We start from the raw sequence: 26,539 nt of genomic DNA, 5'->3' as shown, positions 1-26,539 counted from the left end.
AATTATTCTTGTTTGAAGCATGGTTAGTTTTGTTTTTGTTTTGCTAGATTACTGACTGCCTGATAGTTCCATCTTGAGCTGAATGGGTCTTGTTGAGATACTGATTTATACCTGATACTACATGAGATGTTCCATCTTGAGCTGAATGGGTCTTGTTGAGATACTGATTTATATATTCTATGGCCACAATTTTCTTGCACAGGCCATCACAAAAACAACCGCTGTGCTACGTGATTAATGATTAGACACTTGCACAACTCCAGAGTCATGTGCTCTAGGCCGAAGTCCCAAATTGACATGAGAGTTTAAAATTGAGACTACGCAAGTAAAGCACATAATCACGTAAAGAATATAGATAAGTAAACAAGAAATATGCTCGTTTGGAGAAAACTTTCAATTATATGAAATTGTGCTACAGAACATTGACATAAACATGGATATCTCCCAAATACACAAACTCTACAAAAATAATCTTGGAGCTCATTGTAAATTTGGTTAAGAAACAATAAAAACGGCCTGCTTCAGAAACTCTAAGTTAATAGTGACCCCTTCTACAGTACAAATCGTTTCAGGTTTTGCTGTATCTTGAAGCTGCATTATCATTTTCGTATCCATTGTTCTTCCCCTTGATGAAGAAGAGGGAATTTCCACACACATTAAAGGATGGACTTTTCTGCGTACTCAGAATCAGCAATTTGCTCTAGAGTCCAGATTCTACAGAGGTCTGTGAAATCATGTCTAGTCTTTGCTTCTTGTTTACTTCTGATGATTTTGTTTCTGAGGCTGCACCAGGAACCTTTGGATTTCCAACAGCAACGAATGCTACTCTCTTCCTAGTCTCATGCTTGAGGTTCAGGTGTGGAACTGAATGCATACGAGTACTAAGGGTGTCAGGAACTGAACAAGCACCACTTTCATTTTCCAGTTGCCTCCCACTTTGAGAACCTCCAGCATCACTGCAATGGTTCATTTTATCTGGTTGATCAGCCGCAGCAGCACCTGCCTGTTTGGCTGTCTGGTTTGTTTCTTCAAAGTTTGGTGTATCTGAAAAAATGGCCACAAATATCAATGGAGGTAACAAGAATGCTTTTGTAGTTAGACACCATACAATGATAAAAAAAGAATGGACCCTGTTCAATGGAACACATAACAAACAATTTGGTAATATACCTTTCGTTTGGTTCCCTAAATAACAATTGACTTTCAAACCAACGGTAACCTAAAAGGTAATTTACAATTACAACAAGGACTAATCAAGTGTTGCACCATAGCTGTAAGCCTGTAATACACAAAACATGATGTATTGAAAACCAGGACCTTGTTGGTTATCATTCAGCTAGGCTATATCTGACGTTAATATTCTGACACATGTCAGGCATGGTATCTGCCATATACCATAAATCATGCCAACATGTTCAATGGTTACGGTTTACCAACAATTAATTCTAATGTAACATACTTCCAAAGATTGATGGATAACCCAAAAAAGCAGTCTCAAGTGCCTTAGTAGCTAGCATGGGAACAAGAAGCATAATAATGTTATCATTAAATAATTCAATTCTGTACATTTGATTAGAGGTATGTTCTTCAAAATGTATTACTACTAAGGTGCTTGAAGTTCATTCCAACTCGGTGCCTATTCAGTAAGCAATGCATCATGTCAACTAATTCAGAAAAATGCAACTAAGAATTGAGGATCTTCATATATTTATCATGAAGAGTAGAAGATAAAGCATTTCAACCTTCACTAATGAGTGCAAGCGTCTCATACTGGATTGAAGATTCAGGACCAAAGGACTTCTGATCCTCAACTTGGGTTTCCTGACAGCTACCTTTCATCTTTTCATGCAAAACAAATTTATCTTTCACCCATACACAATCCAGAATTGTGCAGGCATCATTCGTAGAGGGGTAGTACTCTCTGAAAGCCTGTGGAAATAACCAAAAGAAAATGAGGCAAAGTTATTCATTGAAATCATTATATCTTCTAGAAAGTTCAGATTGTGCGAGAAGTGAAAACACAGTCTTATACAGTACATTCCATGATATATAAAATAACAGTATTGCTGGTGTGGAAGCAAAACACACCTGCACTCCACCGATGCTAATCTTAACAGCCTGCTTCCTATCAGTAAGATCTGTAACCTTATTATATAATGATACAACATCAAGTAACATCTGTGAAACAAGTACCAGAGGGTCAGAGTCTACAGCAAAAACTCTGTTGGGAAAAGAGAAAGAATAACAATATCAGCCAGCATGTGATTCCAAAGTGAAATTTCTTAACTTATTAGGACGGTGTATGCCAGAAATTTATTACAGTATTTTCCTGATACAATCTTAGTCATGCCTGTGGATTGTAACCCTCACCTGTTGGACCAGGACCCTTATTCGTGCAAGCAAAGAAAGCACTGCTGTACAAAGATCAATGAAGAATGATCTAGCAAGTAAAAATGTTATCTGACTGTAATGTAGGTTAAGGAACTTTGGATATCTTTCAACCATAGAGATATGGTAGGAAGTTATATCTGCTTCCTTTTACAAGGCTAATCCTCAATGGTAAGCCATGACTCACTTATAGCCTAGTACAAGTGGACAACTGGTTCTATTAGGGGTTATAAGAAACTAAAAGGGACATGAGAAAAGAAAACAAAGGATACGTTGCTGCCTTCATAACAGGTTCAGCCATCTGCAAAGGACAGAGAAATTTTTGGCTGAGATTTGATAATTGATATGATACGAAGTTGGGTAGAGTATGAAATCTCACTTCCAGGCTACAGCGTCAATGCTCGGAAACACAAAACACACCTGGGATAACAAGCGGGCAACACCCAAAAGCCTCTCATGATGGCTGTGGTTTGCACCAGGTTTCTTCTTAGTCTGCCTACATCAGAATCCAGAAAAAGGCTAAGTAACAACCCGAGGAATTTGTAAGGAGCGCAAATGCAATAGCAGACTGACTTGGTCGGGACGAGGACCGTGTTGGCCGGCTTGCGGCATGCGAGGACGGGGAACACGGCGTTAAGGACCTCGGCGAGCCCGGCGCCAAGCAGCAGCTTCAGGTCCCTCCCCACCTGCGCGCACAGACACACGTGGACTCGTGTCATCACCGAGCGACTCGCCAGCCGAGATGGGGGTTATCCGGGAGGATGTGGAGATGCGGCGCTCACCTTGAGGAGGTACTGGAAGTAGGCGGCGCCGCGGTGCTGGTTCCGGTGCTTGTACACCAGGCGCTCGAGCACCCCCGCCTCCGCCTGCAGGTGACGCAGCGCCGCCCGAAGCCGCTGCTCCTCGTCTCCCTCCGCCGTAGAACCCGCCTCCGGCCGCGGCCGCTGCGACATGGCCGACGGCGTGTGAGAACGCGGTGGCGGCGGCTGTCCGTCCGGTCCGGTGTTGTTCCTGTCCAGTGGCGGAGGACGCCGAAAATTTTAGGTGTGGCGGTGGATTACTAGATTATGTTCAAATATTATACGGAAATAAAGGTTCACAACAAAAATATGGTTTAGAAGTACCTCAAATGAAGAAAAACACGTAAAGTACGCATCAAATCAACAATTGGACCAAAGAAGCTATCAAACAAAGAGAAAACATAAATTAGTAACGAAATATTAGAGTTAAAATATTAAATGTAATAGAAGATACACAAAATTAGTAACAAAGAGAATCTCGACGTTTCATCATGGAACTATTTGCGACATATATAAACGCTAAATATATATATATAGGAAGAATTAGAGAACATTTTAGTGGTTCTTGGACTCGACCAATTATTTCCCCTTCTACTTAGCCTATCCAAAATGGTGTCCGCCATTATTTTACAAAAAAATAAGGAGAATTGAAGCATCAAGCTATCGTGTAAGCTATCCAAAATGCTCTTCCTACTAGATACTTGCTATCGTGTAAGCTTCAAGCTGCATATAAGAAAAATCGATTTCATCCAATATCCAAGAGCAATTCACCAAACTAAATTGTGCATTAAGTAGAATCTCTCAAAACTCAGAACCACAAGAGTGCCCATAAATACCTAAATTCGGTTCCATTTTGAAAACATACCAGTAAAAGATCGCCACTCCGTAAAATACCATAAAAAGTACAAAATGTTTCAGAATCTACCTTTTATGGGGCAGCTACCTTTTAATGGTATTTACCAAGTGGTGACCTTGCAATGCTATGGAAGGAATTTTTCCAAATCATTTCGCCCAAACATCTAAACACAGAAAAAAAAAGGGAAAATTTTATCACAAAATTAGCCCGTAGTTGCGATTTTAGGTCCATCAAATTTCAGGGGCAACGAAATCAGACTCCGCATCCAGGAACCCTAATTACTCCCGCTAACCACGCAACATAACCAAATACGGCTCCGCGTAGCACCCGATCTCTCGATGAACGAGTAAATCGTGCGACCCAGAATCGCAGAAACAATTCGACCAAAAAATAAGTGGAATGGGATCGGATCGGATCATAACCTGAGATGTCGATACGAGCCCTCCTCGCGCGGGGGGTTGCTGATGCGCGCGGCAAGGCAGGGGAAACGAACCGGGGTAAGCTTTGCCGGAGGGGCGCGGCGGAGACGGTAAGCGGCGATGGTAGAGACGGTGGGCGGCGGCGGTGTCGTGTCGCGGGGGAGAGCCGGAGGCTGCGAGCCTGCGTGCGAGGCGAGGCTGAGCAGGGGTGCAACCCTAGCCGGCTCGGTTTTGCTTGGCTGGTCTCGTCTCGTCACGTGGGCTAGTGGGCGGGCCGGACCTGGCTGGACTTCCCAAGTTGAACCAAAAAGCTTTGAATACCCAAACCCAGCCCGGTTATTTTCAGAAAAAAACAGCCCAGATCTAGCGTGGAGAAGGCGATGGCCGCTGGACAGCTCGGAGATGGGCCACCACACTCATCAGGCTGAAATTTATGTATATAGTGGGCCACCACCACCAAGTGACCAGTGAGGAAACTGAGCTCAGCCCGCCCAGGCCCAACTCTTCCATCCCACACGTCAGCGTCGGGATCGTCAAAGCCGTCTTCTCCTAGGAGCATCTTCCTCCACCCCGCCCCCCACCGCCACGGCCGCTCTCTCCTCCCTCCATCGGCCGCGACGCGCGACAAAAAAAAAATCGCCTGAACCTTTCCTTTTCGCGGATCCCTTCCACTTCCCCACGAGGCAACCAGCCAGCGTTAATTCCATTCCTTAATTGCCAATGGCGACCGCTTGGGCTAGTACGGCCTTGCCGCGGGTGCCTTGGGATAAACTCTGCGGCAAGGAAGGCACCCGGTGCCGCCTTAATAGCCTCTTCAGTCTTCCCCCCGTGGCAGCTCTGGTCTCGCGGGTTGTGGTCAGTGGCGGAGGACGCCGAAAATTTTAGGTGTGGCGGTGGATTACTAGATTATGTTCAAATATTATACGGAAATAAAGGTTCACAACAAAAATATGGTTTAGAAGTAGGCAACATATCAGGTGCAAACCTGATATCCGTGCAAACCAACTAATAAAAATCATAAAAAATTCTCAAAAAAATTATGTATATACTTCATAGACTACTCTACCACCGTATAAAATTTCAAGTTCAAATTCATCATATGTTAAGAAGATGTAAAAAGAAAAGGCACCACAAATAATCAAGGAGGCAAACTAATTAACCTCTCTTAGATCTGCTGCCGATGATTGCTGTCGTTCCAACACATCACGTGCGGGCGGCGGCGCGCGGGGCTGCGGCCTGCGGGCGGCGGCGGGGGCGGGGGCGCGGGGCTGCGGCCGGCGGCCGGCGGCCGGCGGCGCGCGGGGGCAGCGGCGGCGCGCGGGGCCTGCGGGCGGCGGAGGAAATCGAAGTAAGCGCGGACCGTTTGGCGCGATTAATTTCGATTCTCGATTTTTCTCACCCAAAAGCCGATTATAATCGTATCCAAACAGGCCCACGAGCAGCGAAATGACCAAGTTGGACATGGGGCAGTTGTATTTTTTGTGTGTGTGTGGATGGGTAGTAGTGGCTTCAGAAAGGTCCGGTGTCAATGTCTGGTTACGTCGCCCTCTGCAGATACAGTTCGATTCTTGCATCCACGCCGCCACCCCCACCATGGGCCTGTTTGTTTCCTCGGCATGCGGAATCGCCGCGCAGCGAATCGGCGGCCTCCAGAATCGTGATTGCGACCGCGTTTTCTGATTTTCGATTTTACGTGCAAAGGAGGCCGGCCAACTGAAGCAGCGGCGGAGGAAATCGAAGTAAGCGCGGACCGTTTGGCGCGATTAATTTCGATTCTCGATTTTTCTCACCCAAAAGCCGATTATAATCGTATCCAAACAGGCCCACGGGCAGCGAAATGACCAAGTTGGACATGGGGCAGTTGTATTTTGTGTGTGTGTGTGTGGATGGGTAGTAGTGGCTTCAGAAAGGTCCGGTGTTAATGTCTGGTTACGTCGCCCTCTGTAGATACAGTTCGATCCTTGCATCCACGCCGCCACCCCCACCAAAAAATCCGGATGTTGATGAGATTCCATTTAAGTCCAGTCCCATCGAGTCCTCGAACTCCCACCAAAAAATCCGGATGTTGATGAGATTCCATTTAAGTCCAGTCCCATCGAGTCGTCGAACTCTTCTAGCTGGATCAGACTCGCGGCCCATCTAGCCGCGCCTCGCCCGCCCAGGCCCAAATCGGTTCAAGAGAAAGAAACAACACCGGACCGGACGGACAGCCGCCGCCACCGCGTTCTCACACGCCGTCGGCCATGTCGCAGCGGCCGCGGCCGGAGGCGGGTTCTACGGCGGAGGGAGACGAGGAGCAGCGGCTTCGGGCGGCGCTGCGTCACCTGCAGGCGGAGGCGGGGGTGCTCGAGCGCCTGGTGTACAAGCACCGGAACCAGCACCGCGGCGCCGCCTACTTCCAGTACCTCCTCAAGGTGAGCGCCGCATCTCCACATCCTCCCGGATAACCCCATCTCGGCTGGCGAGTCGCTCGGTGATGACACGAGTCCACGTGTGTCTGTGCGCGCAGGTGGGGAGGGACCTGAAGCTGCTGCTTGGCGCCGGGCTCGCCGAGGTCCTTAACGCCGTGTTCCCCGTCCTCGCATGCCGCAAGCCGGCCAACACGGTCCTCGTCCCGACCAAGTCAGTCTGCTATTGCATTTGCGCTCCTTACAAATTCCTCGGGTTGTTACTTAGCCTTTTTCTGGATTCTGATGTAGGCAGACTAAGAAGAAACCTGGTGCAAACCACAGCCATCATGAGAGGCTTTTGGGTGTTGCCCGCTTGTTATCCCAGGTGTGTTTTGTGTTTCCGAGCATTGACGCTGTAGCCTGGAAGTGAGATTTCATACTCTACCCAACTTCGTATCATATCAATTATCAAATCTCAGCCAAAAATTTCTCTGTCCTTTGCAGATGGCTGAACCTGTTATGAAGGCAGCAACGTATCCTTTGTTTTCTTTTCTCATGTCCCTTTTAGTTTCTTATAACCCCTAATAGAACCAGTTGTCCACTTGTACTAGGCTATAAGTGAGTCATGGCTTACCATTGAGGATTAGCCTTGTAAAAGGAAGCAGATATAACTTCCTACCATATCTCTATGGTTGAAAGATATCCAAAGTTCCTTAACCTACATTACAGTCAGATAACATTTTTACTTGCTAGATCATTCTTCATTGATCTTTGTACAGCAGTGCTTTCTTTGCTTGCACGAATAAGGGTCCTGGTCCAACAGGTGAGGGTTACAATCCACAGGCATGACTAAGATTGTATCAGGAAAATACTGTAATAAATTTCTGGCATACACCGTCCTAATAAGTTAAGAAATTTCACTTTGGAATCACATGCTGGCTGATATTGTTATTCTTTCTCTTTTCCCAACAGAGTTTTTGCTGTAGACTCTGACCCTCTGGTACTTGTTTCACAGATGTTACTTGATGTTGTATCATTATATAATAAGGTTACAGATCTTACTGATAGGAAGCAGGCTGTTAAGATTAGCATCGGTGGAGTGCAGGTGTGTTTTGCTTCCACACCAGCAATACTGTTATTTTATATATCATGGAATGTACTGTATAAGACTGTGTTTTCACTTCTCGCACAATCTGAACTTTCTAGAAGATATAATGATTTCAATGAATAACTTTGCCTCATTTTCTTTTGGTTATTTCCACAGGCTTTCAGAGAGTACTACCCCTCTACGAATGATGCCTGCACAATTCTGGATTGTGTATGGGTGAAAGATAAATTTGTTTTGCATGAAAAGATGAAAGGTAGCTGTCAGGAAACCCAAGTTGAGGATCAGAAGTCCTTTGGTCCTGAATCTTCAATCCAGTATGAGACGCTTGCACTCATTAGTGAAGGTTGAAATGCTTTATCTTCTACTCTTCATGATAAATATATGAAGATCCTCAATTCTTAGTTGCATTTTTCTGAATTAGTTGACATGATGCATTGCTTACTGAATAGGCACCGAGTTGGAATGAACTTCAAGCACCTTAGTAGTAATACATTTTGAAGAACATACCTCTAATCAAATGTACAGAATTGAATTATTTAATGATAACATTATTATGCTTCTTGTTCCCATGCTAGCTACTAAGGCACTTGAGACTGCTTTTTTGGGTTATCCATCAATCTTTGGAAGTATGTTACATTAGAATTAATTGTTGGTAAACCGTAACCATTGAACATGTTGGCATGATTTATGGTATATGGCAGATACCATGCCTGACATGTGTCAGAATATTAACGTCAGATATAGCCTAGCTGAATGATAACCAACAAGGTCCTGGTTTTCAATACATCATGTTTTGTGTATTACAGGCTTACAGCTATGGTGCAACACTTGATTAGTCCTTGTTGTAATTGTAAATTACCTTTTAGGTTACCGTTGGTTTGAAAGTCAATTGTTATTTAGGGAACCAAACGAAAGGTATATTACCAAATTGTTTGTTATGTGTTCCATTGAACAGGGTCCATTCTTTTTTTATCATTGTATGGTGTCTAACTACAAAAGCATTCTTGTTACCTCCATTGATATTTGTGGCCATTTTTTCAGATACACCAAACTTTGAAGAAACAAACCAGACAGCCAAACAGGCAGGTGCTGCTGCGGCTGATCAACCAGATAAAATGAACCATTGCAGTGATGCTGGAGGTTCTCAAAGTGGGAGGCAACTGGAAAATGAAAGTGGTGCTTGTTCAGTTCCTGACACCCTTAGTACTCGTATGCATTCAGTTCCACACCTGAACCTCAAGCATGAGACTAGGAAGAGAGTAGCATTCGTTGCTGTTGGAAATCCAAAGGTTCCTGGTGCAGCCTCAGAAACAAAATCATCAGAAGTAAACAAGAAGCAAAGACTAGACATGATTTCACAGACCTCTGTAGAATCTGGACTCTAGAGCAAATTGCTGATTCTGAGTACGCAGAAAAGTCCATCCTTTAATGTGTGTGGAAATTCCCTCTTCTTCATCAAGGGGAAGAACAATGGATACGAAAATGATAATGCAGCTTCAAGATACAGCAAAACCTGAAACGATTTGTACTGTAGAAGGGGTCACTATTAACTTAGAGTTTCTGAAGCAGGCCGTTTTTATTGTTTCTTAACCAAATTTACAATGAGCTCCAAGATTATTTTTGTAGAGTTTGTGTATTTGGGAGATATCCATGTTTATGTCAATGTTCTGTAGCACAATTTCATATAATTGAAAGTTTTCTCCAAACGAGCATATTTCTTGTTTACTTATCTATATTCTTTACGTGATTATGTGCTTTACTTGCGTAGTCTCAATTTTAAACTCTCATGTCAATTTGGGACTTCGGCCTAGAGCACGACTCTGGAGTTGTGCAAGTGCCTAATCATTAATCACGTAGCACAGCGGTTGTTTTTGTGATGGCCTGTGCAAGAAAATTGTGGTTCACAGAGTCCATAGAATATATAAATCAGTATCTCAACAAGACCCATTCAGCTCAAGATGGAACATCTCATGTAGTATCAGGTATAAATCAGTATCTCAACAAGACTCATTCAGCTCAAGATGGAACATCTCATGTAGTATCAGGCAGTCAGTAATCTAGCAAAACAAAAACAAAACTAACCATGCTTCAAACAAGAATAATTGGTGAGGCAAAGATCTCACAGAATGAAGATCTCGCTATTTCTATGTAAATTACAAGATCGGTGACAACAAGGAGCACTAACAAATATGCCTGCTACACATCATCCATCAGGGCAATCTTGGAAGAGCAACTTTGTCGAATGAAAGAAAGCTGACCCGCCCATTATCCACATGGCAATACTTGAGAGGAATACCCCCAAAATTGTTTTCCACCATTTCCAATTCAATCCTTGAGGGGGGCTTATTCCTGCACCAGATTGAAAAACAATGTCAATGTCTTCTTTTAGGACTTTAAGTCAACCAGTCAAAGTTGTGATAGTCTGATACAAACATTGATCAACAAAGTATATGAGAGCAACCCTATTACGTAATAAATTTTATTCATATGCTATAACCAAAAGTCATCTTGGCATCTTTTTTTCTTTACTTTCGTAACAGTATCTGCACTTTATAAATTTGCATAGACTCTTAGCCTAATGCATGACCAGAATCAGCTATTATCCTATCTTCAGGATAAAATTTGGTGACAATGGAAATAAAATGAGATAAGTTGCAATAAAACAGTCACAATGAGGATTAAGTGAGAGTCCACTTAGACATTGTTTGAACATGAAACTGTAATCAACTGGATAAAAGGAACATTACCTTAACAGACATAAGAGGAAACTAGGGGCGCCTGGGGATGATTTTTTAAATTTGCTGTTAGGCAAATACACTTCAAAGGATGGAGATATCTCATCAATGTGCATTTCCTTCAGCAATTTGGTTATGTTACTGCAGGTGCCGTCAACTCTATTGAAGCTCTGATCAGTGTGCACCACACTGGGAGGAACAGTAGTATCACAAGTACCGCTATTCTTCATCGTCCAGGGGACACCATATCGTCCAACAATATAACCAAGCGATTTCAAGTGCTTATAAGCTTGGAAGGCATCCCAGAAACACCCATATTTTCCTCCAACAATCTTTTCATAAATGGCTTCTGTTCCTATCGTTTCATCCTTGTCATTGAGAAAAATCAAGGCACCCCTTTCAACCAAGAACCTGCATAGCTTCATCAGAAACTCAAATACTTGAAAATGAAAAACAATGACATGGAAATTCATGCATAATCTATTAACAAATGGCTCAGACGTTCAAGCAGCGAAGGATAAGCTTGGCGTGCTGGATGCAAAGCGCACCATGACTAAAGGGCCAGTACAATCAAATACCACAAGAAATCTGATTATTCTGCACAGCTACGGTATTTCATCGAACAGGTGGCGTACCCTATCTCCTCGACGTTGTAGCACAGCTTGCCGCCCCGGGTGACGCCGGTGGTCAGCCACAGCTTGCCCTTGCTCTCCACCACCTCTGCGGCACCGGCCTCTTCCACCCACCGCGCGCGTGAGGCCACATTCCTGCGCCCGCAGTTGTAGAACACATCGAGCGGGGGGCCACACTTATGCAGAGCCAATACAAACTGCTCATGCAGAGCAACCGCAAGAAAAGCACTCACCTGAACTGGACCCTCGAGGAGGCGGATGGAGCTGCGTCGAGGAAGGGGTTGAGATGCTGCTCCTCGCCATCATCGTTTCCGGCAGCGGTGCCACCCGCTGGAGCGCGGCTCCTCCTGCGGCGGTCGCCAGCGGTCGCTGCCTCCGCCGCCATGATTACTTTTCACAAATTAGCTGCTGGACACTGAAAAAGAAGTATTTGCCAATAGACCCATCAATTCAGTGTCAATTTATACCTAGACACTATAACCTATATATTAATATATCTTCATAAAGAAGGTATCAACACACTTGTAAATGCCAAGTATACCCTTACTCCTACCAGCAGCAGGTGCCGCCGGCCACAGAATCCTCGACGCCACTGCGGCCTGCGGAGCACCTGGCGACTTGCGCTCGTCTCCCTGCCATCCTTGCTCTCCTGAGAGTGAAGTGAGAGCCCCATGACTACGCGCTAAGATGTTTTGTTCAAAACCTTGAAACCCTAATCGCCTCCCAGACTCTTCGCCGACCAAACACTCGACTCCAGCTGTTGACCCAACCCCTTTTCCAATGACCATACCCTCCTTTTTCCTCGCCGCTGTCCCATCCCGCACCGCTCGGCGGCCGACGACCACGCGCGACCGCCTTTCCGCGATCAGCGCCGGCGCGATTCTTTTCTCCTCGCGCAGCGCGCGAATGACGCACGCGCGTGGCCGACCGGCCGCGGTCGCCGCCACGATCGGCGCCGACGCGCCCCTCTCTCCCTCTCCTTCTTCTTTTCCCTTTTTCCTCTCTCCCATTTCTTTTCTTTTTTTCCCAATCTCTCTTTCTTTCTTTCTTTTCCTTTCTTCCTTTTTTTCCTTTTTCTTTCTTTCTTTCTTCTTTCCCCCTCCTCCCTTCTCTCTCCCTCCTTCCTTTCCCCTTGCCGCGCACCCGAGCACTGCCGTGCGCCGGCCCTGCCCGCGCCGCACGAGCCTTGCCCCGGCCGTGCCGCGACGCACGCGCACGCGCAACGCGTGGCCGCGCGCCGCGCCGTGCCGGCCGCCGCTCGCGCCCCGCCCTGGCCCGCGCCCCGCCGCGCCGTGCGCGCACGCGCGCGCTCGGTCCCGCGCGTGCCGCGCCGCCCGCTGCTAGCGCCCCGCTCTGCCGCGCGCGCCGCCACTGTGCCGGCACAGCGCTCCCCCACGTGCGACGCCTCGACCCTCGCCACCGCGTCACGACGGCCGCGAGCGGCCAAAACGCCATTAATGACGCCCGCCGAGCCAGAGACCGGCCACCGCACGGTCCCGCCTCCCCACCGCCTCATCCCGCCTATAAATAGGCCCTCGCCCCGCTCACCCTCTCCCACGGCCTCCACCGCCACCGCCCGCCGCCTTCCTAGCCCCCACCGCCGTCACACCGAGCCGCCTTGCGCCGCCGCCTCCGCTCCCGTGGGCGCGCCTCCTCGCTCCACCTTGGCCCAAGGTGAGACCGGGGATGGGATTCCCTTGCTCCCCTCTCCCTCACCCCCCTGCCCCGGGCCGCTATTGGGCCCTGGCCGGCCGGCACGGCCGCCGCCGCCACCCCTGTCCCCCTCCTCTGTTTCGGTCACAGGGGAGGAGAGGAGGAAGAAGGTGGCCATTTGCCACAAAACCCCCTGGCCTTTCCCCTTTTTTTCAAAAGAACACCCCCCTTGTGCCACTTTTATCTGCAGACCCTTCCGCTCTTAGTTAATTAGGAAAACAACCCCCGCCGTGTAAACCTAATATCAAATAAACCCCTACACCTTTCTAACATACCCCAAAATAGTTCTGGAAATTATAATCAAGTCCTTTCTATAGCATAACTGTTTACGAATAAGTCCCTGAACCCTGTTTAACCCCTGAACCCCCCTTCACCTCGTCATTTTATGCGCCAAACGATCTCCGATCGACCCGAAACTTTACCACGCCCTTTCTAGTATAGTTCTAGCCATGCCATTAAGAAACCACTCAAAAATATTACCCCTATCTCCGTAACTAAATTATTTCCGATTCAAGCTCAACGAAGAAAGCTTTTAGTTCTTTCGCTTGATTGTGTGCCTGTTTGTTTGCGTCGTAGGACACGGAGTGAACGAGGAAGGTCCCGACTGTGACCAAGCGAACGAGGACCAGTTCTGCGACCCCGAACCTGAGGGACAGTGCTTCGATCAGGACCTCCCGCAGGGATTTGATGATGGCAAGTTCAATCCCGCCCTTTGATGCATGTTTCTATCCTAATTTTTATAAACACAACCCAGTGGCCTGTTTTAAAAAATTACATGGTTTTGCGTGCTGAAAATATGGTAGGATAGCCACCCTTGTTGTGATAACCATACCTTGACCACCTGATTTCATAAAAAAAATGCGTGTGTGGGAAGGGATAAAATGTGGTTTTGAAAGACAAGTCAGACGGGATGGATGGCATTTCTGTGTGAGTTGCCGTTGGTGTGCTCGTACCTGTGTGGTAGGGCAAGGAAGGGAGATATCCATCCTATCACCCCTAAGGACCGAGTTGATGTGTCATCTCACCTAGCTTCTTGTCGTGCAAACCACTTGACCGTTGTATGGGCAACGGCTTAGCATAAATCCCGCTAGTTAGTCTGGTAGCCATCAGGGGAGCTGAGAGCAACGGGTGATCAAGGAAAAGGGATAAGCTCTGTGTGACTTATGCCCCGGTTAAACCTCGGAGATAGGTCGAATGACCCCTTGATGGATCCCGTGGTGGCTAGTCAGGTCTAGCTAAGGTGGGTAACGGCTTTGTTGGGATCCGCACCGACACTAAGGTGATCGTGCTGTGGTACCCCACCTGCGGGTAAAGTTGCACACCTCTGCAGAGTTAAAATCTATTCGAATAGCTGTGCCCACGGTATTGGGCAAGTTATGGTGTGGTCACATAACTAGTGTTTCTCTCCGGAAATGGTTGGGCTGGTGTGAGTTGTTTGAAAAGTGTCCGGCAGTTGTGCCGTGTGCTACGGCGGACGGGGAGTCCGGTAGTGGTTTAAAACTTGGATCCTGTGTGGATCAACATCGTGTGCTCCTTGGTACTAGAAAACTCGTTTTGGAAATATTTTTAAAACGAACCTTTGCATACAACTAAGTTTTCCGCAAATGAACCATAACCTTATGCTTGGATTGTCCTGTGCATTGATTTCTGTTATACCCCCTCCGTGGGTGTGATTGGACTTGCTGAGTACGTTTGTACTCACCCCATTCTTACTTTTACAATAGAGGATCCAGACTACATCCTCGAAGACGTCGAGTAGGGTTTCGTCCTGCACCCAGTCTTGCCTGTGGTTAAGGCCACCGCTGGAACTCCGCATGGCGCAAGACTCTGATGATCCTCTTTTCGTAGCTAGTGTAGTAGTGTGGGTTTTAGTTGTAATCCTCGCGATAGTGGCGCTTCACTGCCCATTACCGCGTAGAGCTGTACGGTGATGTACCATCTGATGTAATAAAAGTGTTATCAGCCTCCTGGGACTGATAAAGCAACACTTTTAAGTCTTCCCTGATGGGGGACGCTTCAATCAATTTTCTTTCTATTGTTTTCTTCTCATTTCTAATGCTCCAATAAAAATTTCTTTGCTAGTATATAATTTATCTTCCTTTTCTTCTCATTTATTCTATTTTATCTCTATTTTATTTCTTTGTTTTAAATGCACTAACAATTGATGTATTTTTCTAATATAATTTTTCTATTATTTCTTATCTAATATTGTTCTTTTATTCTTAAATTTTTTATTCCATCTTTTTTCCTATCCTTTATCTACCTATTTTATTTTTTATATTTTTCATATTCTTCTGTTACAATTTATCCGTTTATTTTTTATAGATAGAAATATTTTGTTTTGTATTCATAATATAATTATTCATGTTGTAATTTATTTATTCATTTTGCAGATTAAATTGTTTGGTTATATTAACTCATTTGTTCATGATATTTATTTTCTATTATTTAGTCTATACAATCAAATGTTCGCGATGTTTAATATTATACGGAGGACGCCGAAAATTTTAGGTGTGGCGGTGGATTACTAGATTATGTTCAAATATTATACGGAAATAAAGGTTCACAACAAAAATATGGTTTAGAAGTACCTCAAATGAAGAAAAACACGTAAAGTACGCATCAAATCAACAATTGGACCAAAGAAGCTATCAAATAAAGAGAAAACATAAATTAGTAACGAAATATTAGAGTTAAAATATTAAATGTAATAGAAGATACACAAAATTAGTAACAAAGAGAATCTCGACGTTTCATCCTGGAACTATTTGCGACATATATAAACGCTAAATATATATATATATAGGAAGAATTAGAGAACATTTTAGTGGTTCTTGGACTCGACCAATTATTTCCCCTTCTACTTAGCCTATCCAAAATGGTGTCCGCCATTATTTAAAAAAAAATAAGGAGAATTGAAGCATCAAGCTATCGTGTAAGCTATCCAAAATGCTCTTCCTACTAGATACTTGCTATCGTGTAAGCTTCAAGCTGCATATAAGAAAAATCGATTTCATCCAATATCCAAGAGCAATTCACCAAACTAAATTGTGCATTAAGTAGAATCTCTCAAAACTCAGAACCACAAGAGTGCCCATAAATACCTACAGGGAAATTAATTAGGAAAATTCGGTTCCATTTTGAAAACATACCAGTAAAAGATCGCCACTCCGTAAAATACCATAAAAAGTACAAAATGTTTCAGAATCTACCTTTTATGGGGCAGCTACCTTTTAATGGTATTTACCAAGTGGTGACCTTGCAATGCTATGGAAGGAATTTTTCCAAATCATTTCGCCCAAACATCTAAACACAGAAAAAAAAAGGGAAAATTTTATCACAAAATTAGCCCGTAGTTGCGATTTTAGGTCCATCAAATTTCAGGGGCAACGAAATCAGACTCCGCATCCAGGAACCCTAATTACTCCCGCTAACCACGCAACATAACCAAATACGGCTCCGCGTAGCACCCGATCTCTCGATGAACGAGTAAATCGTGCGACCCAGAATCGCAGAAACAATTCGACCAAAAAATAAGTGGAATGGGATCGGATCGGATCATAACCTGAGATGTCGATACGAGCCCTCCTCGCGCGGGGGGTTGCTGATGCGCGCGGCAAGGCAGGGGAAACGAACCGGGGTAAGCTTTGCCGGAGGGGCGCGGCGGAGACGGTAAGCGGCGATGGTAGAGACGGTGGGCGGCGGCGGTGTCGTGTCGCGGGGGAGAGCCGGAGGCTGCGAGCCTGCGTGCGAGGCGAGGCTGAGCAGGGGTGCAACCCTAGCCGGCTCGGTTTTGCTTGGCTGGTCTCGTCTCGTCACGTGGGCTAGTGGGCGGGCCGGACCTGGCTGGACTTCCCAAGTTGAACCAAAAAGCTTTGAATACCCAAACCCAGCCCGGTTATTTTCAGAAAAAAACAGCCCAGATCTAGCGTGGAGAAGGCGATGGCCGCTGGACAGCTCGGAGATGGGCCACCACACTCATCAGGCTGAAATTTATGTATATAGTGGGCCACCACCACCAAGTGACCAGTGAGGAAACTGAGCTCAGCCCGCCCAGGCCCAACTCTTCCATCCCACACGTCAGCGTCGGGATCGTCAAAGCCGTCTTCTCCGAGGAGCATCTTCCTCCACCCCGCCCCCCACCGCCACGGCCGCTCTCTCCTCCCTCCATCGGCCGCGACGCGCGACAAAAAAAAATCGCCTGAACCTTTCCTTTTCGCGGATCCCTTCCACTTCCCCACGAGGCAACCAGCCAGCGTTAATTCCATTCCTTAATTGCCAATGGCGACCGCTTGGGCTAGTACGGCCTTGCCGCGGGTGCCTTGGGATAAACTCTGCGGCAAGGAAGGCACCCGGTGCCGCCGCTTGGGCTAGTACGGCCTTGCCGCGGGTGCCTTGGGATAAACTCTGCGGCAAGGAAGGCACCCGGTGCCGCCTTAATAGCCTCTTCAGTCTTCCCCCCGTGGCAGCTCTGGTCCCGCGGGTTGTGGTGTGGTAGGGCACCGCCATGGGTGGTCTTGTTGGCTCTGGCTTCGTGCTGCTTTCATGGGTGCTTTTCTCCCCCTGCCTATGCTCAGGTGAGATGTCTTGATCGAGCACTTTTGAGTTGTGAGTCTTATGGCTTTTGGGAGCAAAGATTCTATGGTGAGATTTGTACATTTTGGAGCTAATAAGAGAGGCAAATACTGGACTCCAAGCTTGTTAGCGCAAAATACAAATGATCATTATGGCATACATGTGAATGTATCTACAATTCCGAATGGACAATTAGATATTGATGATCGGAGGAATAACACTTTATTCACGTGCAATAGTTTTTTGGTTTCAGCTGTTCCGCATATATTTCTACAAAAGAAATTTGTACAGAAATATGCAATTTGCTCTGCACACTGTGCATGGTGATTGTCTAGTTAAATATGCATTTGTAATTGTGGAGAACGCAGTTAGTAAATATTCACTGAGAAATTACTGGTTGAGTGATTTCCTCGTTAAAAATGGTAGCCCAAGCTTCCAGTCTTTGGTTCTGTGCTATTCTCAGTAAAAGTTTTGCATAACAGCATAAGTCGTTATAGAACATCACTTTTACCACTTGTTGAGCATCCTCATTTTTTTCCGCAGTGGATGGGCTGTCCAAGGTGAGGGCTGTTAACTTGGGAGGATGGCTGGTGGTTGAAGGGTGGATTAAGCCATCACTTTTTGACGGGATTCCGAATGGGGATATGCTAGTAGGTGGATTGATCTTGGTTGTTCACTTTGTGTTCTTGGTAAACTGATGCTTGTGAGGTTTTAACCCTCTATGTGTTGCGTTTGCAGGATGGGACGCAGGTGCAGCTCCGCTCTGTTGTATTGAATAAATATGTTAGTGCAGCCAATGGGGGTGGTTCAAATGTGACAGTGGACCGTGATGTGGCCTCAACATGGGAGACATTTAGGGTGAGGAGTACATGGAATGTATTAGTCTGGTTTAAAGAAGTATCAGTCTATTGTCTTGTATGCTTTACAAGTGATAAGCCTCTGCATTATTTCAGTTAGGGTATTGTATGAAACTTATCAATCTGATTTCAGAGAATTACGAAACGTATTGGTCTTACTTTTTTGTGTAGGCTTTACAATAGGGTACACCCTCAAGATAAGTATTGTTTCATACTACTTAAGAACTAATTAAATGCTTTCTTAATTTCACTCCACGTTCTACCACTGGGTACAATTTTTCAGCTATATGATATATTTATTTTTCTCTGACTTGTTTTGCCCAGTTAACGAACTGTTTTCTTGAGTTCTTGTTATATAATTAAATTGATGGCTACTGTGGTGTCTCAATAGGATATCACATGACAAGAAACTAATCACTTGACGTGCAAAGTAACGGACCACTGAATAGTATATGTGAAGCATTGGTGATATTTTTGTCTGTCTGTTTAAAATGTTTGTAAGATTGCCAGAAACAGACATGAGACATCTAGAGCATATGTCTTAGTATTCTTTTCTCCCTAAACATCACAATCACATGTTTATAATCATTTAATTATCCGTTACTTCTATGGTTGGTATTGAAGCAACTGCAACTCATTGCATTGTTACAATGCTGTTATTTACATGTGCTTTTAGTACTTGTTGAGCTTAAACGTTACCTTACTGGTTTTTATCTTTATAAATAGCTTTGGAGGGTGTCACAAAATGAATTTCAGCTTCGATGTCTTGGAGGTGAATTTTTTACATCAAGCAGTGAAGATGGTTTGATCTTGGCAACTGCAAGGGAACCATTGTCCACTGAGACTTTCTACATCGAAAGGAATGATGAAAGGGTTCATATCAAACTTCTGAATGGAGGCTATGTGCAAGTATTGCTCAATCCAGAGTTTCATTTCGATAATTTCGAGGTGTTATATGTAATTGTCCCTCAGTCGCCTTCTTGCAAGTCGTGCCATTAATAAGACATTGCAATCTCCTTTTAACTTAGGCAACAAACGATCATCTGCTTATTTCCACTTATCAATTCCAACCAGGATGGGATAATAATTTAGCGACATTTGAATTGGTGATTGTTGCCAATAACTTGCATGGAGACTACCAGCTTGCCAACGGTTATGGTTACGAGAGGGCGAAGATGGTCTTAGAAGTATGTCTGAGGGCCCTCATTTTCTTTTGAAAATTTGCTGAACCAATCCATTTTTCTCTTATGCACAACACTCCTTGACTCTTACTTTTACTTTTTAAGGAGCACAGGACAAATTTTATAACAGCAAGCGACTTTGATTTCCTATCTCGACATGGAATTAATACTGTGAGAATTCCTGTCGGATGGTGGATAACACAAGATCCATATCCACCTTCTCCATTTGTTGGAGGGTCTTTGGCAGCTCTGGACCTAGCATTTTCATGGGCACAGTATGTCGTGTTTCCAAACTGTTCTTTGCAGTATTTGATATCCCTGATCCTTTCTAATGCTATAGTATTAAGTGTTCATTCAGTTAGTAACATGAAATTTCTTTTGTTGGATTAGATCTTATGGTTTGAAATGTATAATCGATCTTCATGCTGCTCCTGGTTCTCAAAATGGAATGGAACACAGTGCGAGCAGGGATGGTTCCGTGGACTGGCCCTCACCTGAATATGTCTCGCAAACATTAGAAGTTATTGATTTCCTGGTGACAAGGTATTCTTTCTCCTAGCATGTCATCTTTGGAATGGTAATTATCTGCATTTTTCCTGAGCTGGTTCTCTACCATCAAAATATGTCAGCTAATTGATCTCCTCTCATGGAGCATGGAAAATGCATTTACTGCTAGTCTTTCTGATGTTCTTGGACATTGCATACTGTCCTTGAAATATTATAGGTGGCTTTCTTGGCCTCGTGTTTTGCAGGTATGGAGGCCATCCTTCCCTTTTGGGCATTGAGCTTCTGAACGAACCTTCTGCAGCTAGCGTTCCTTTAGATGTTCTAGTGTCCTACTATACGAGGGGTTACCAAATTGTGCGAAACCATTCATCAACTGCATATGTTATTCTCTGCCAAAGAATCGGAAATGCAGACCCAATCGAACTGTTTCAAGCTGGTATTGGTCTTTCAAATGTCGTAGTTGATTTACACTACTACAACTTGTTCGATCCGTACTTTGCCAGCATGAACTCTACTCAGAATATTGAATTTATTTACAAGAATAGAGCACCACAATTGCAAGCTCTTAAGGACGCAAATGGGCCTCTTGTCTTCATTGGTATGATTACCACTCCTTACGTTATTTCCGCCTTGCTGTGTCCGTTTTACAAATTTTAGAGAGGCTGCTTATACTTTCGGTATTTATTCCTTCATTTCTTGATTGTTGGAGTTGGGAGTTTGGGACCTGTTAGTCATTACACTTTCTGCATTCATTTTTCTTTTCCCTGGATGTTACGAATAGCATTCACATTGAACATGCGTGCTTAAAGACTCAATTTTCTGTTTATTTTACTCCAAGTATACTTGATTATCTCCATAGTCATTTACTCGTATCTTTATTTGTACTGAACACGGTGCTATGTCCCTGTACTGCTCAGGTGAATGGGTTAATGAATGGGACGTGCAAAATGCATCTCAGTATGAGTACCAGAAGTTTGGCGGAGCTCAGTTGGATGTTTATGCAAACGCCACCTTTGGGTGGTCATATTGGACACTAAAAAATGACAGGATGCATTGGGACTTCGAGTGGAATATTCGGAATAAATACCTCCTGTTCAGTAAGTCACACTAACCATGCTGACCATTGACCAAGCTTGTAATTTCCATCCAATCCATCGTGGATCCTGCAACTAGGAAGCGCGTGCCTCTTGCTCCAAACTTTCAGTTATTTCCCTAGCCAACGAGTAACCGATTCCATAGAAGTAAAAATTGATCATAGAAGGGAGTCATTTCAGTGCTATTTCCGTTAAAAAACTTCCTAACTGATACTCCTTTGGAGCTTGTTTTGGATCTTACCTATTCTTACCATGATATGCAACTTCTGTTTTAGGTGCTTCATCCCTGCTGAAGACACCAAGCTTCCTTCTCCTGCTAGCATTTGGATGGGGAGCTTGCCTTATCATCATGCCAAGATAACCTGGAACATCCTGGAGGACGTGCCAGGGGCTCTCTTGTTCCTGCTGCCGTTTGCTCTGTTCTTTCTCCTCCCTGCGTTCACATCAGCTGGCATGATATTCATTTGTGTACAGGGTGCCGATACAATTTTTCTTCTTCTTTTTTCCGACGCGCTTTGGTGGTTGTAATTGCCAATTGAGCACCATTGTTCAGTTCAGGATGGAGACAGTACCGTCGGGCCTCTCAGAAAGTACAACGGGTGTGGTGGCCGTTGCGAACTGGCCGGTGTCGTTATGAGTTGCCGGATCCACGTGGGGTGGACTTGCTCGCGAGAGTGGGTGCTGGGCTGTTGTTTTTGCCTTCCAGCTTCGCGTCGTGACCCGTGAGCGTGCGTGTCAGAGGCGGACGGCTGGACCGGGTCTCGGTCTCTCGGAGTCTGTTTCTGCCTGCGGTCTCGGCACGCTGCCGCGACTGCAAATGTCAGCTGATAATTGCATTGGTCTGGAAAATCTTTTTGCTACTGATCCGCAGCCTCCGTCGTGATTCGCTGTCACATCAAGATCGAAGCCATGCTTAATAAGGAAAAAAAATCTGCAAAATAGAAAATAGAAGGGTGCATGGTTTCTCTTCTGTTCGTGCACGGAGGCACCCACGGGAGGCGCCGTGGAGATACGAAGAAGGAAGCCGATCAAGAACAACGAGCCGTGCCGAGTTCTCGCTTTTGACCTCCACGAGTGGTAGCCGAAAACCCCGCGGTTTTCCTCAGGATTGTGTGCGTGTTTGGATTGGAGCCCCCGGAAGGCGGAAGTCCACCAGAATTCCAGTTTCCAGCCGCGCCTTTATTACTAGCTGGTCTGGAAATGGACGAATTCGTTGGAGGTACACACCCGATCGTACGACGAGCTCGTACAACGTGCAGCTCGCGAATCGTGTCAGCCCAGTTCGCCAATCAACGGCCAACAAAATTCCCAAAGCAAGCCATCTCATCACAGTACACCACTTCACACTTGCACGACCTATCTCATCTGATTAGGATGCTCAGCAGCTTATGCGTTTGTGAATGGTTTGCGTGCGTTTTTTTCCATCCGCAGCCGCCGCTGGCCAAGAGCCCAACGCCCAGCCCATCCTCGGGTACGGGCGCGCGACCTACTCCGGACACCTGGACGGCCGCGGACGCCGAAACCCCGGTGCCCAACGCCCCGAACCCATCGAACCCGCCTGCTCGCCGCCGCCCGGGCACCACCAGACGCCACGACCGCACCGTGTCCTCCCCCTCCACTGTCCACTCCACGGCCATGACTCGAGCCGTTTATATGCACCTACGCGCCCCGCGCGCCAGCGACTCCGTCCAAGAAGCGCACCCCGCCGGCCCACCCGCCACCGCCAGATGACGACGCCCCGCCACCATGCGCCGCCGCCGCCGCTGCTCGCCGCGCTTGCTCTGCTGCTGATGCTCGCCGGGCCCGCCGCGGCGCAGCCGCCGTCGCGGGACAAGGACAACGGCGGCGGAGGAGGAGGGTTCGGCATGCAGAACCAGCCGCCGGGCTTCAGCGCGCCCATGGTCGTGCTCCTGGTGGCGCTCATCGCGGCCTTCTTCTTCATCGGCTTCTTCTCCGTGTACATGCGCCGGTGCGGGCGGGGCGCCTCCTCGGACGGGCCTGCCATCCCGGCCGCCGCGCTGCTCGCGCTGTCGCGGCAGGAGCAGCGGGACCAGCAGCAGCGCGGGCTCGACCCCGCCGTGCTCGCGTCGTTCCCGACGATGAGGTACGCGGAGGCCAAGGAGCTCCGGGTCGGGGGCAAGGACGCCGCGCTCGAGTGCGCGGTCTGCCTCAGCGAGTTCGAGGGCGACGAGGAGCTCCGGCTGCTGCCCCGGTGCAGCCACGCCTTCCACACGGACTGCATCGGGGAGTGGCTCGCCGGCCACGTCACCTGCCCCGTCTGCCGGTGCAACCTCGACCCCGGTCAGGAGCTCGCGGCGGCCGAGGCGGACAGCTCCGGCGAGGTGGCCGCGGAGCACGAGGCCACGGATCAGGTGGTCATCGGCGTGACCCACGAGGGCGCCGAGGACGAGGAGGAAACGAGGAGGGAGGAGGCGATGGAGCTGGAGCGGATCGGGAGCCAGCGCCGCGCGGTGCGGTCGCGGTCGGGGCGGCCGCCGCCGCCGCCGCTCGTCCCGCGGTCGCACTCCACGGGCCACTCCCTCGCGGCGCGCCTCGACGGCGACCTCGAGCGATTCACGCTGCGGCTGCCGGAGCACGTGCGCAGGGAGATGGTCGCGGCGGGCGAGGAGAGCCTGCGCCGCACGGGGCCGGCGGGGCGGGACCGGGAAGGCCGCGCCGGCGCCGGCGCCCGGAGCGCGCGGCTCGGGCGGTCGGACCGGTGGCCGTCGTTCATCACGCGGACGTTCTCGTCGAGGGTCCCGTTCTGGTCCGCGTCGAGGAGGGCGGCGCCCGACGCGGAGGCCGCCGTGGTAGCGGCAGGGATGGAGGCGTCCACGGCGGCGGCGAGGACCAAGCGTGAGAAGACGGCCACCGCGGCGGACGGCGGCACCGTGACCCCGCCCAAGGGGAGCGTCCGCTTCGACTGCCTCGGCGGCGGCGCCACTGCCGTCTCGGCCGCGAGGGTCGGCGCCGCGGCCGGCGACAGCGAGACCGAGGACGACGACGAGGAGAAGGCGATCGCCCGGCACGCCTGAGCGGCAACGCGCGACGAGAGCGGGATTCGTGGCACCACGCATCGCCACGTGCTCGTCCACAACTTCGGCGGCGCCCGGCGCACGGTACAGCTGGTAGCGTATCAACGCGCGGCGAGACGACCGTGGCCATCCGTGGCCATGTGATCCGCGGGCGAAGCTGCTCGCGTAGTCGCGCGCCAATGGGAACGCGCAGCTGACACGACGATTCCGTCCCGTTGGAGACGGTCCCCTTTTCCCGTTTTCCTCTTCTGCGTGCTAGTGCTTGTTTAGAAAAGAGAGAGGAGAATTCTTGATTCAATTTTTTTCGTTGACGTTGAAAAAATGGAGCGAAGTCGTTGTAAGATAGTAGGAGCTGCAGTTGGGCGTGGTAAGCTGGGAAAGAAATTAAATGGATTCAAAAAGTTTACACGAGGTATTGGGGTGTTTGGTTGGCTTATTTTATTTTAATAGATACTAATTAGAAGTATTAAATATAGACTAATGGTAAAATAAATTTCAAAATCCTAGGCTTATTCGCGAGATGAATCTATTAAATCTAATTAGTCTGTGATTAGTCCATACGATGTTACAGTAAATATATGCTAATTATGGATTAATTAGACTTAATAGATTTATCTCGTGAATAAGCCTAGGCTTATGCGGTTAGTTTTATAATTAGCTTATGTTAAATTTTTCTAATTAGCGTCGAAACATTCAATATGATATGGCTTAAAATAAACCCCAGACAATCGAACACCCCCTAATTCTCGTACCTTTTCTTCCACACTAGCATATAGCATATAGTTTATCCTGCCCTCGGATAGGGATGTCTGCTATCGAAGTTATGAAACCAAAGGTCCATTTGGTGCGGCTCTCGCACCGGCTCCACCGGGCAAACTTGTGCGCTGGAGCTGATAATCTGCACCAAACGTTCTGATGTGGTGAAGCGGCTCCGTCTGGAGCTTGGAAGAGCCGCAGATGCGGCTTTACCTATGAGAAGATGAAGCAGGTGAAAAACAAGCAGCTCCGCCTGCTCCAGCTCCGGCTCCGCCCTCGCAGCAGGCAGCCGGAGCCCTCCAAGGGGGCTCAAACCAACAGAACAGCATCGTCTCATCAGCTCTCAAGGCGTACGAGCTTGACCAATGGCATCGTGACTCCACGGTGAAAACAATTTGGCCCACGTGAAATTCACCCACGTGCCCACAAAAGCAGACCAAAGTTTCTTCGTGACACGGGGCACAAAACGGAAAGGTCATCTTTAGCTCTAGCCCCGGGCGAGCTCGATCGCACGATCTACGGTGGTGATGGAGGGATTTGTACTCCACGCCAGAAGGTGCCGTGCCGACGCACAGCTTAATCCATTCCCGCGTCCACGCTGCGGCAGTGTCCGTTTGACTTCAACTTTCTGGATGCTCGCTACTAGACGACTAAACAACGGGGTCCGTGGTTTGAAAACGCCGACCCGTCTCGATGCCGGTGGTACTCGCACTCGTAACTCACTGACAAAGACTCGTCTGGTTCCTAAGGTTGCTAATTATAGATCTAGCTTATTTTAGCTTATAGCTGATTTTGAAGGTTCGATTTTAAAAATTTAAAAATCAGATAATTTGAAAAATTCAGAATCCGCAATTGAGAATCCAGACTCGTCAGCGGGCAGTGGTTCCTGATAATAGGTCCAGTTTATTTTAGCTTATAGTCGATTTTGAAGGCTCGATTTTAAAAATTTAAAAATTAGATAACTTTAAGAATCGAGAATTGAGAATCTTAAATCGAGAATTGAGAATCCAGCTGAAATTCTCGATTCTGGAGTTATCTGATTTTTAACTTTCTTAAAATTGAACCTCGGATATGAGCTGAAATAAACAGAACCATGCGGGATTCATCAGCTAGGAATCAAATCCCTGCAGCCGCGTTCCACGTAGCATCACGCAATCACGTTTCATGGAATCAGACTGCGTTTTTTTTTCTAATAAATCTCTCTTTTGCATAGAAGCGGTGACTACTATTGGTAAGTAGATTCAGCACTACACCTGACAAAAGTTATACTTTTTTAAGACGGGCTAGGGCAGCTGGGCAGGTAAGGACAATTTTATTAGTGTTTCTCGATATCTCAGCACCCGAGGGCAGCTGGGCTGGACTCTTCTATTACTATGTGAAATTGTGCATACAAGATTTGCGAAAAAGAGGGGGAAAATACTGCTGACTGTGCAGTCATATTCTCTCTATAACACTAATATTAATATTTAGAGGGTGTTTGGTTCCGGAGAGCT

At 47.1% G+C, this 26,539-nt stretch overlaps 5 protein-coding genes across 19 annotated transcripts; 3 read left to right on the top strand and 2 right to left on the bottom strand.

Moving 5' to 3' along the window:
• Window positions 1-373: 373 nt before the first annotated feature.
• Window positions 374-4,729, bottom strand: LOC112888584. Of its 3 annotated transcripts, none has more exons than XM_025954818.1 (11): window positions 4,467-4,697; window positions 4,114-4,207; window positions 3,513-3,569; window positions 3,171-3,399; window positions 2,962-3,074; window positions 2,809-2,884; window positions 2,661-2,689; window positions 2,371-2,464; window positions 2,089-2,178; window positions 1,743-1,929; window positions 374-1,044 (listed from the first exon to the last, which is right to left on the bottom strand). In XM_025954818.1, the coding sequence occupies exons 3-11, from the start codon at window positions 3,542-3,544 to the stop codon at window positions 701-703; spliced, it is 1,194 nt and encodes a 397-aa protein (XP_025810603.1). In that variant the 5' UTR covers window positions 3,545-3,569; window positions 4,114-4,207; window positions 4,467-4,697; the 3' UTR covers window positions 374-700. The 3 variants fall into 3 exon arrangements, with proteins under 3 accessions (XP_025810603.1, XP_025810604.1, XP_025810605.1); XM_025954819.1 differs by having other exon boundaries at window positions 4,132-4,207; XM_025954820.1 differs by lacking the exon at window positions 4,114-4,207 and having other exon boundaries at window positions 4,467-4,729.
• A 1,926-nt stretch (window positions 4,730-6,655) lies between these two features.
• Window positions 6,656-9,673, top strand: LOC112888585. The gene is made up of 8 exons (XM_025954821.1): window positions 6,656-6,877; window positions 6,973-7,085; window positions 7,163-7,238; window positions 7,358-7,386; window positions 7,583-7,676; window positions 7,869-7,958; window positions 8,118-8,304; window positions 9,003-9,673. Exons 1-8 carry the CDS (start codon window positions 6,707-6,709, stop codon window positions 9,344-9,346), a joined length of 1,104 nt encoding a protein of 367 aa, XP_025810606.1. The 5' UTR covers window positions 6,656-6,706; the 3' UTR covers window positions 9,347-9,673.
• A 249-nt stretch (window positions 9,674-9,922) lies between these two features.
• On the bottom strand, window positions 9,923-16,832 carry LOC112888586. 13 transcript variants are annotated; one of them, XM_025954828.1, is made up of 6 exons: window positions 16,607-16,826; window positions 15,633-15,689; window positions 11,562-11,743; window positions 11,332-11,463; window positions 10,709-11,107; window positions 9,935-10,310 (listed from the first exon to the last, which is right to left on the bottom strand). In XM_025954828.1, exons 3-6 carry the CDS (start codon window positions 11,711-11,713, stop codon window positions 10,172-10,174), a joined length of 822 nt encoding a protein of 273 aa, XP_025810613.1. In that variant the 5' UTR covers window positions 11,714-11,743; window positions 15,633-15,689; window positions 16,607-16,826; the 3' UTR covers window positions 9,935-10,171. The 13 variants fall into 13 exon arrangements, with proteins under 13 accessions (XP_025810619.1, XP_025810620.1, XP_025810618.1 ...); XM_025954834.1 differs by lacking the exon at window positions 15,633-15,689 and having other exon boundaries at window positions 9,923-10,310; window positions 10,709-11,115; window positions 11,332-11,504; window positions 16,607-16,832; XM_025954835.1 differs by lacking the exon at window positions 16,607-16,826 and having other exon boundaries at window positions 9,923-10,310; window positions 10,709-11,115; window positions 11,332-11,504; window positions 15,633-15,660.
• Window positions 16,833-17,548: 716 nt separating this feature from the next.
• On the top strand, window positions 17,549-21,616 carry LOC112890972 (probable glucan 1,3-beta-glucosidase A). The gene is made up of 10 exons (XM_025957859.1): window positions 17,549-17,618; window positions 18,160-18,266; window positions 18,355-18,474; window positions 19,200-19,382; window positions 19,502-19,660; window positions 19,760-19,929; window positions 20,045-20,197; window positions 20,407-20,759; window positions 21,079-21,258; window positions 21,531-21,616. The coding sequence occupies exons 1-10, from the start codon at window positions 17,549-17,551 to the stop codon at window positions 21,614-21,616; spliced, it is 1,581 nt and encodes a 526-aa protein (XP_025813644.1).
• Window positions 21,617-22,753: 1,137 nt separating this feature from the next.
• Window positions 22,754-24,705, top strand: LOC112888407 (RING-H2 finger protein ATL32-like). Its single transcript, XM_025954615.1, has one exon. The coding sequence runs from the start codon at window positions 22,983-22,985 to the stop codon at window positions 24,288-24,290; it is 1,308 nt and encodes a 435-aa protein (XP_025810400.1). The 5' UTR covers window positions 22,754-22,982; the 3' UTR covers window positions 24,291-24,705.
• The last annotated feature ends 1,834 nt before the right edge of the window (window positions 24,706-26,539 follow it).

Source organism: Panicum hallii, chromosome 4 (genome assembly GCF_002211085.1).
Source record: "Panicum hallii strain FIL2 chromosome 4, PHallii_v3.1, whole genome shotgun sequence".
In the NCBI taxonomy this organism is placed as follows: Eukaryota; Viridiplantae; Streptophyta; class Magnoliopsida; order Poales; family Poaceae; genus Panicum; species Panicum hallii.
Note: the sequence above shows the minus strand (reverse complement) of the source record. Positions and strands in the feature narration are given on the sequence as shown.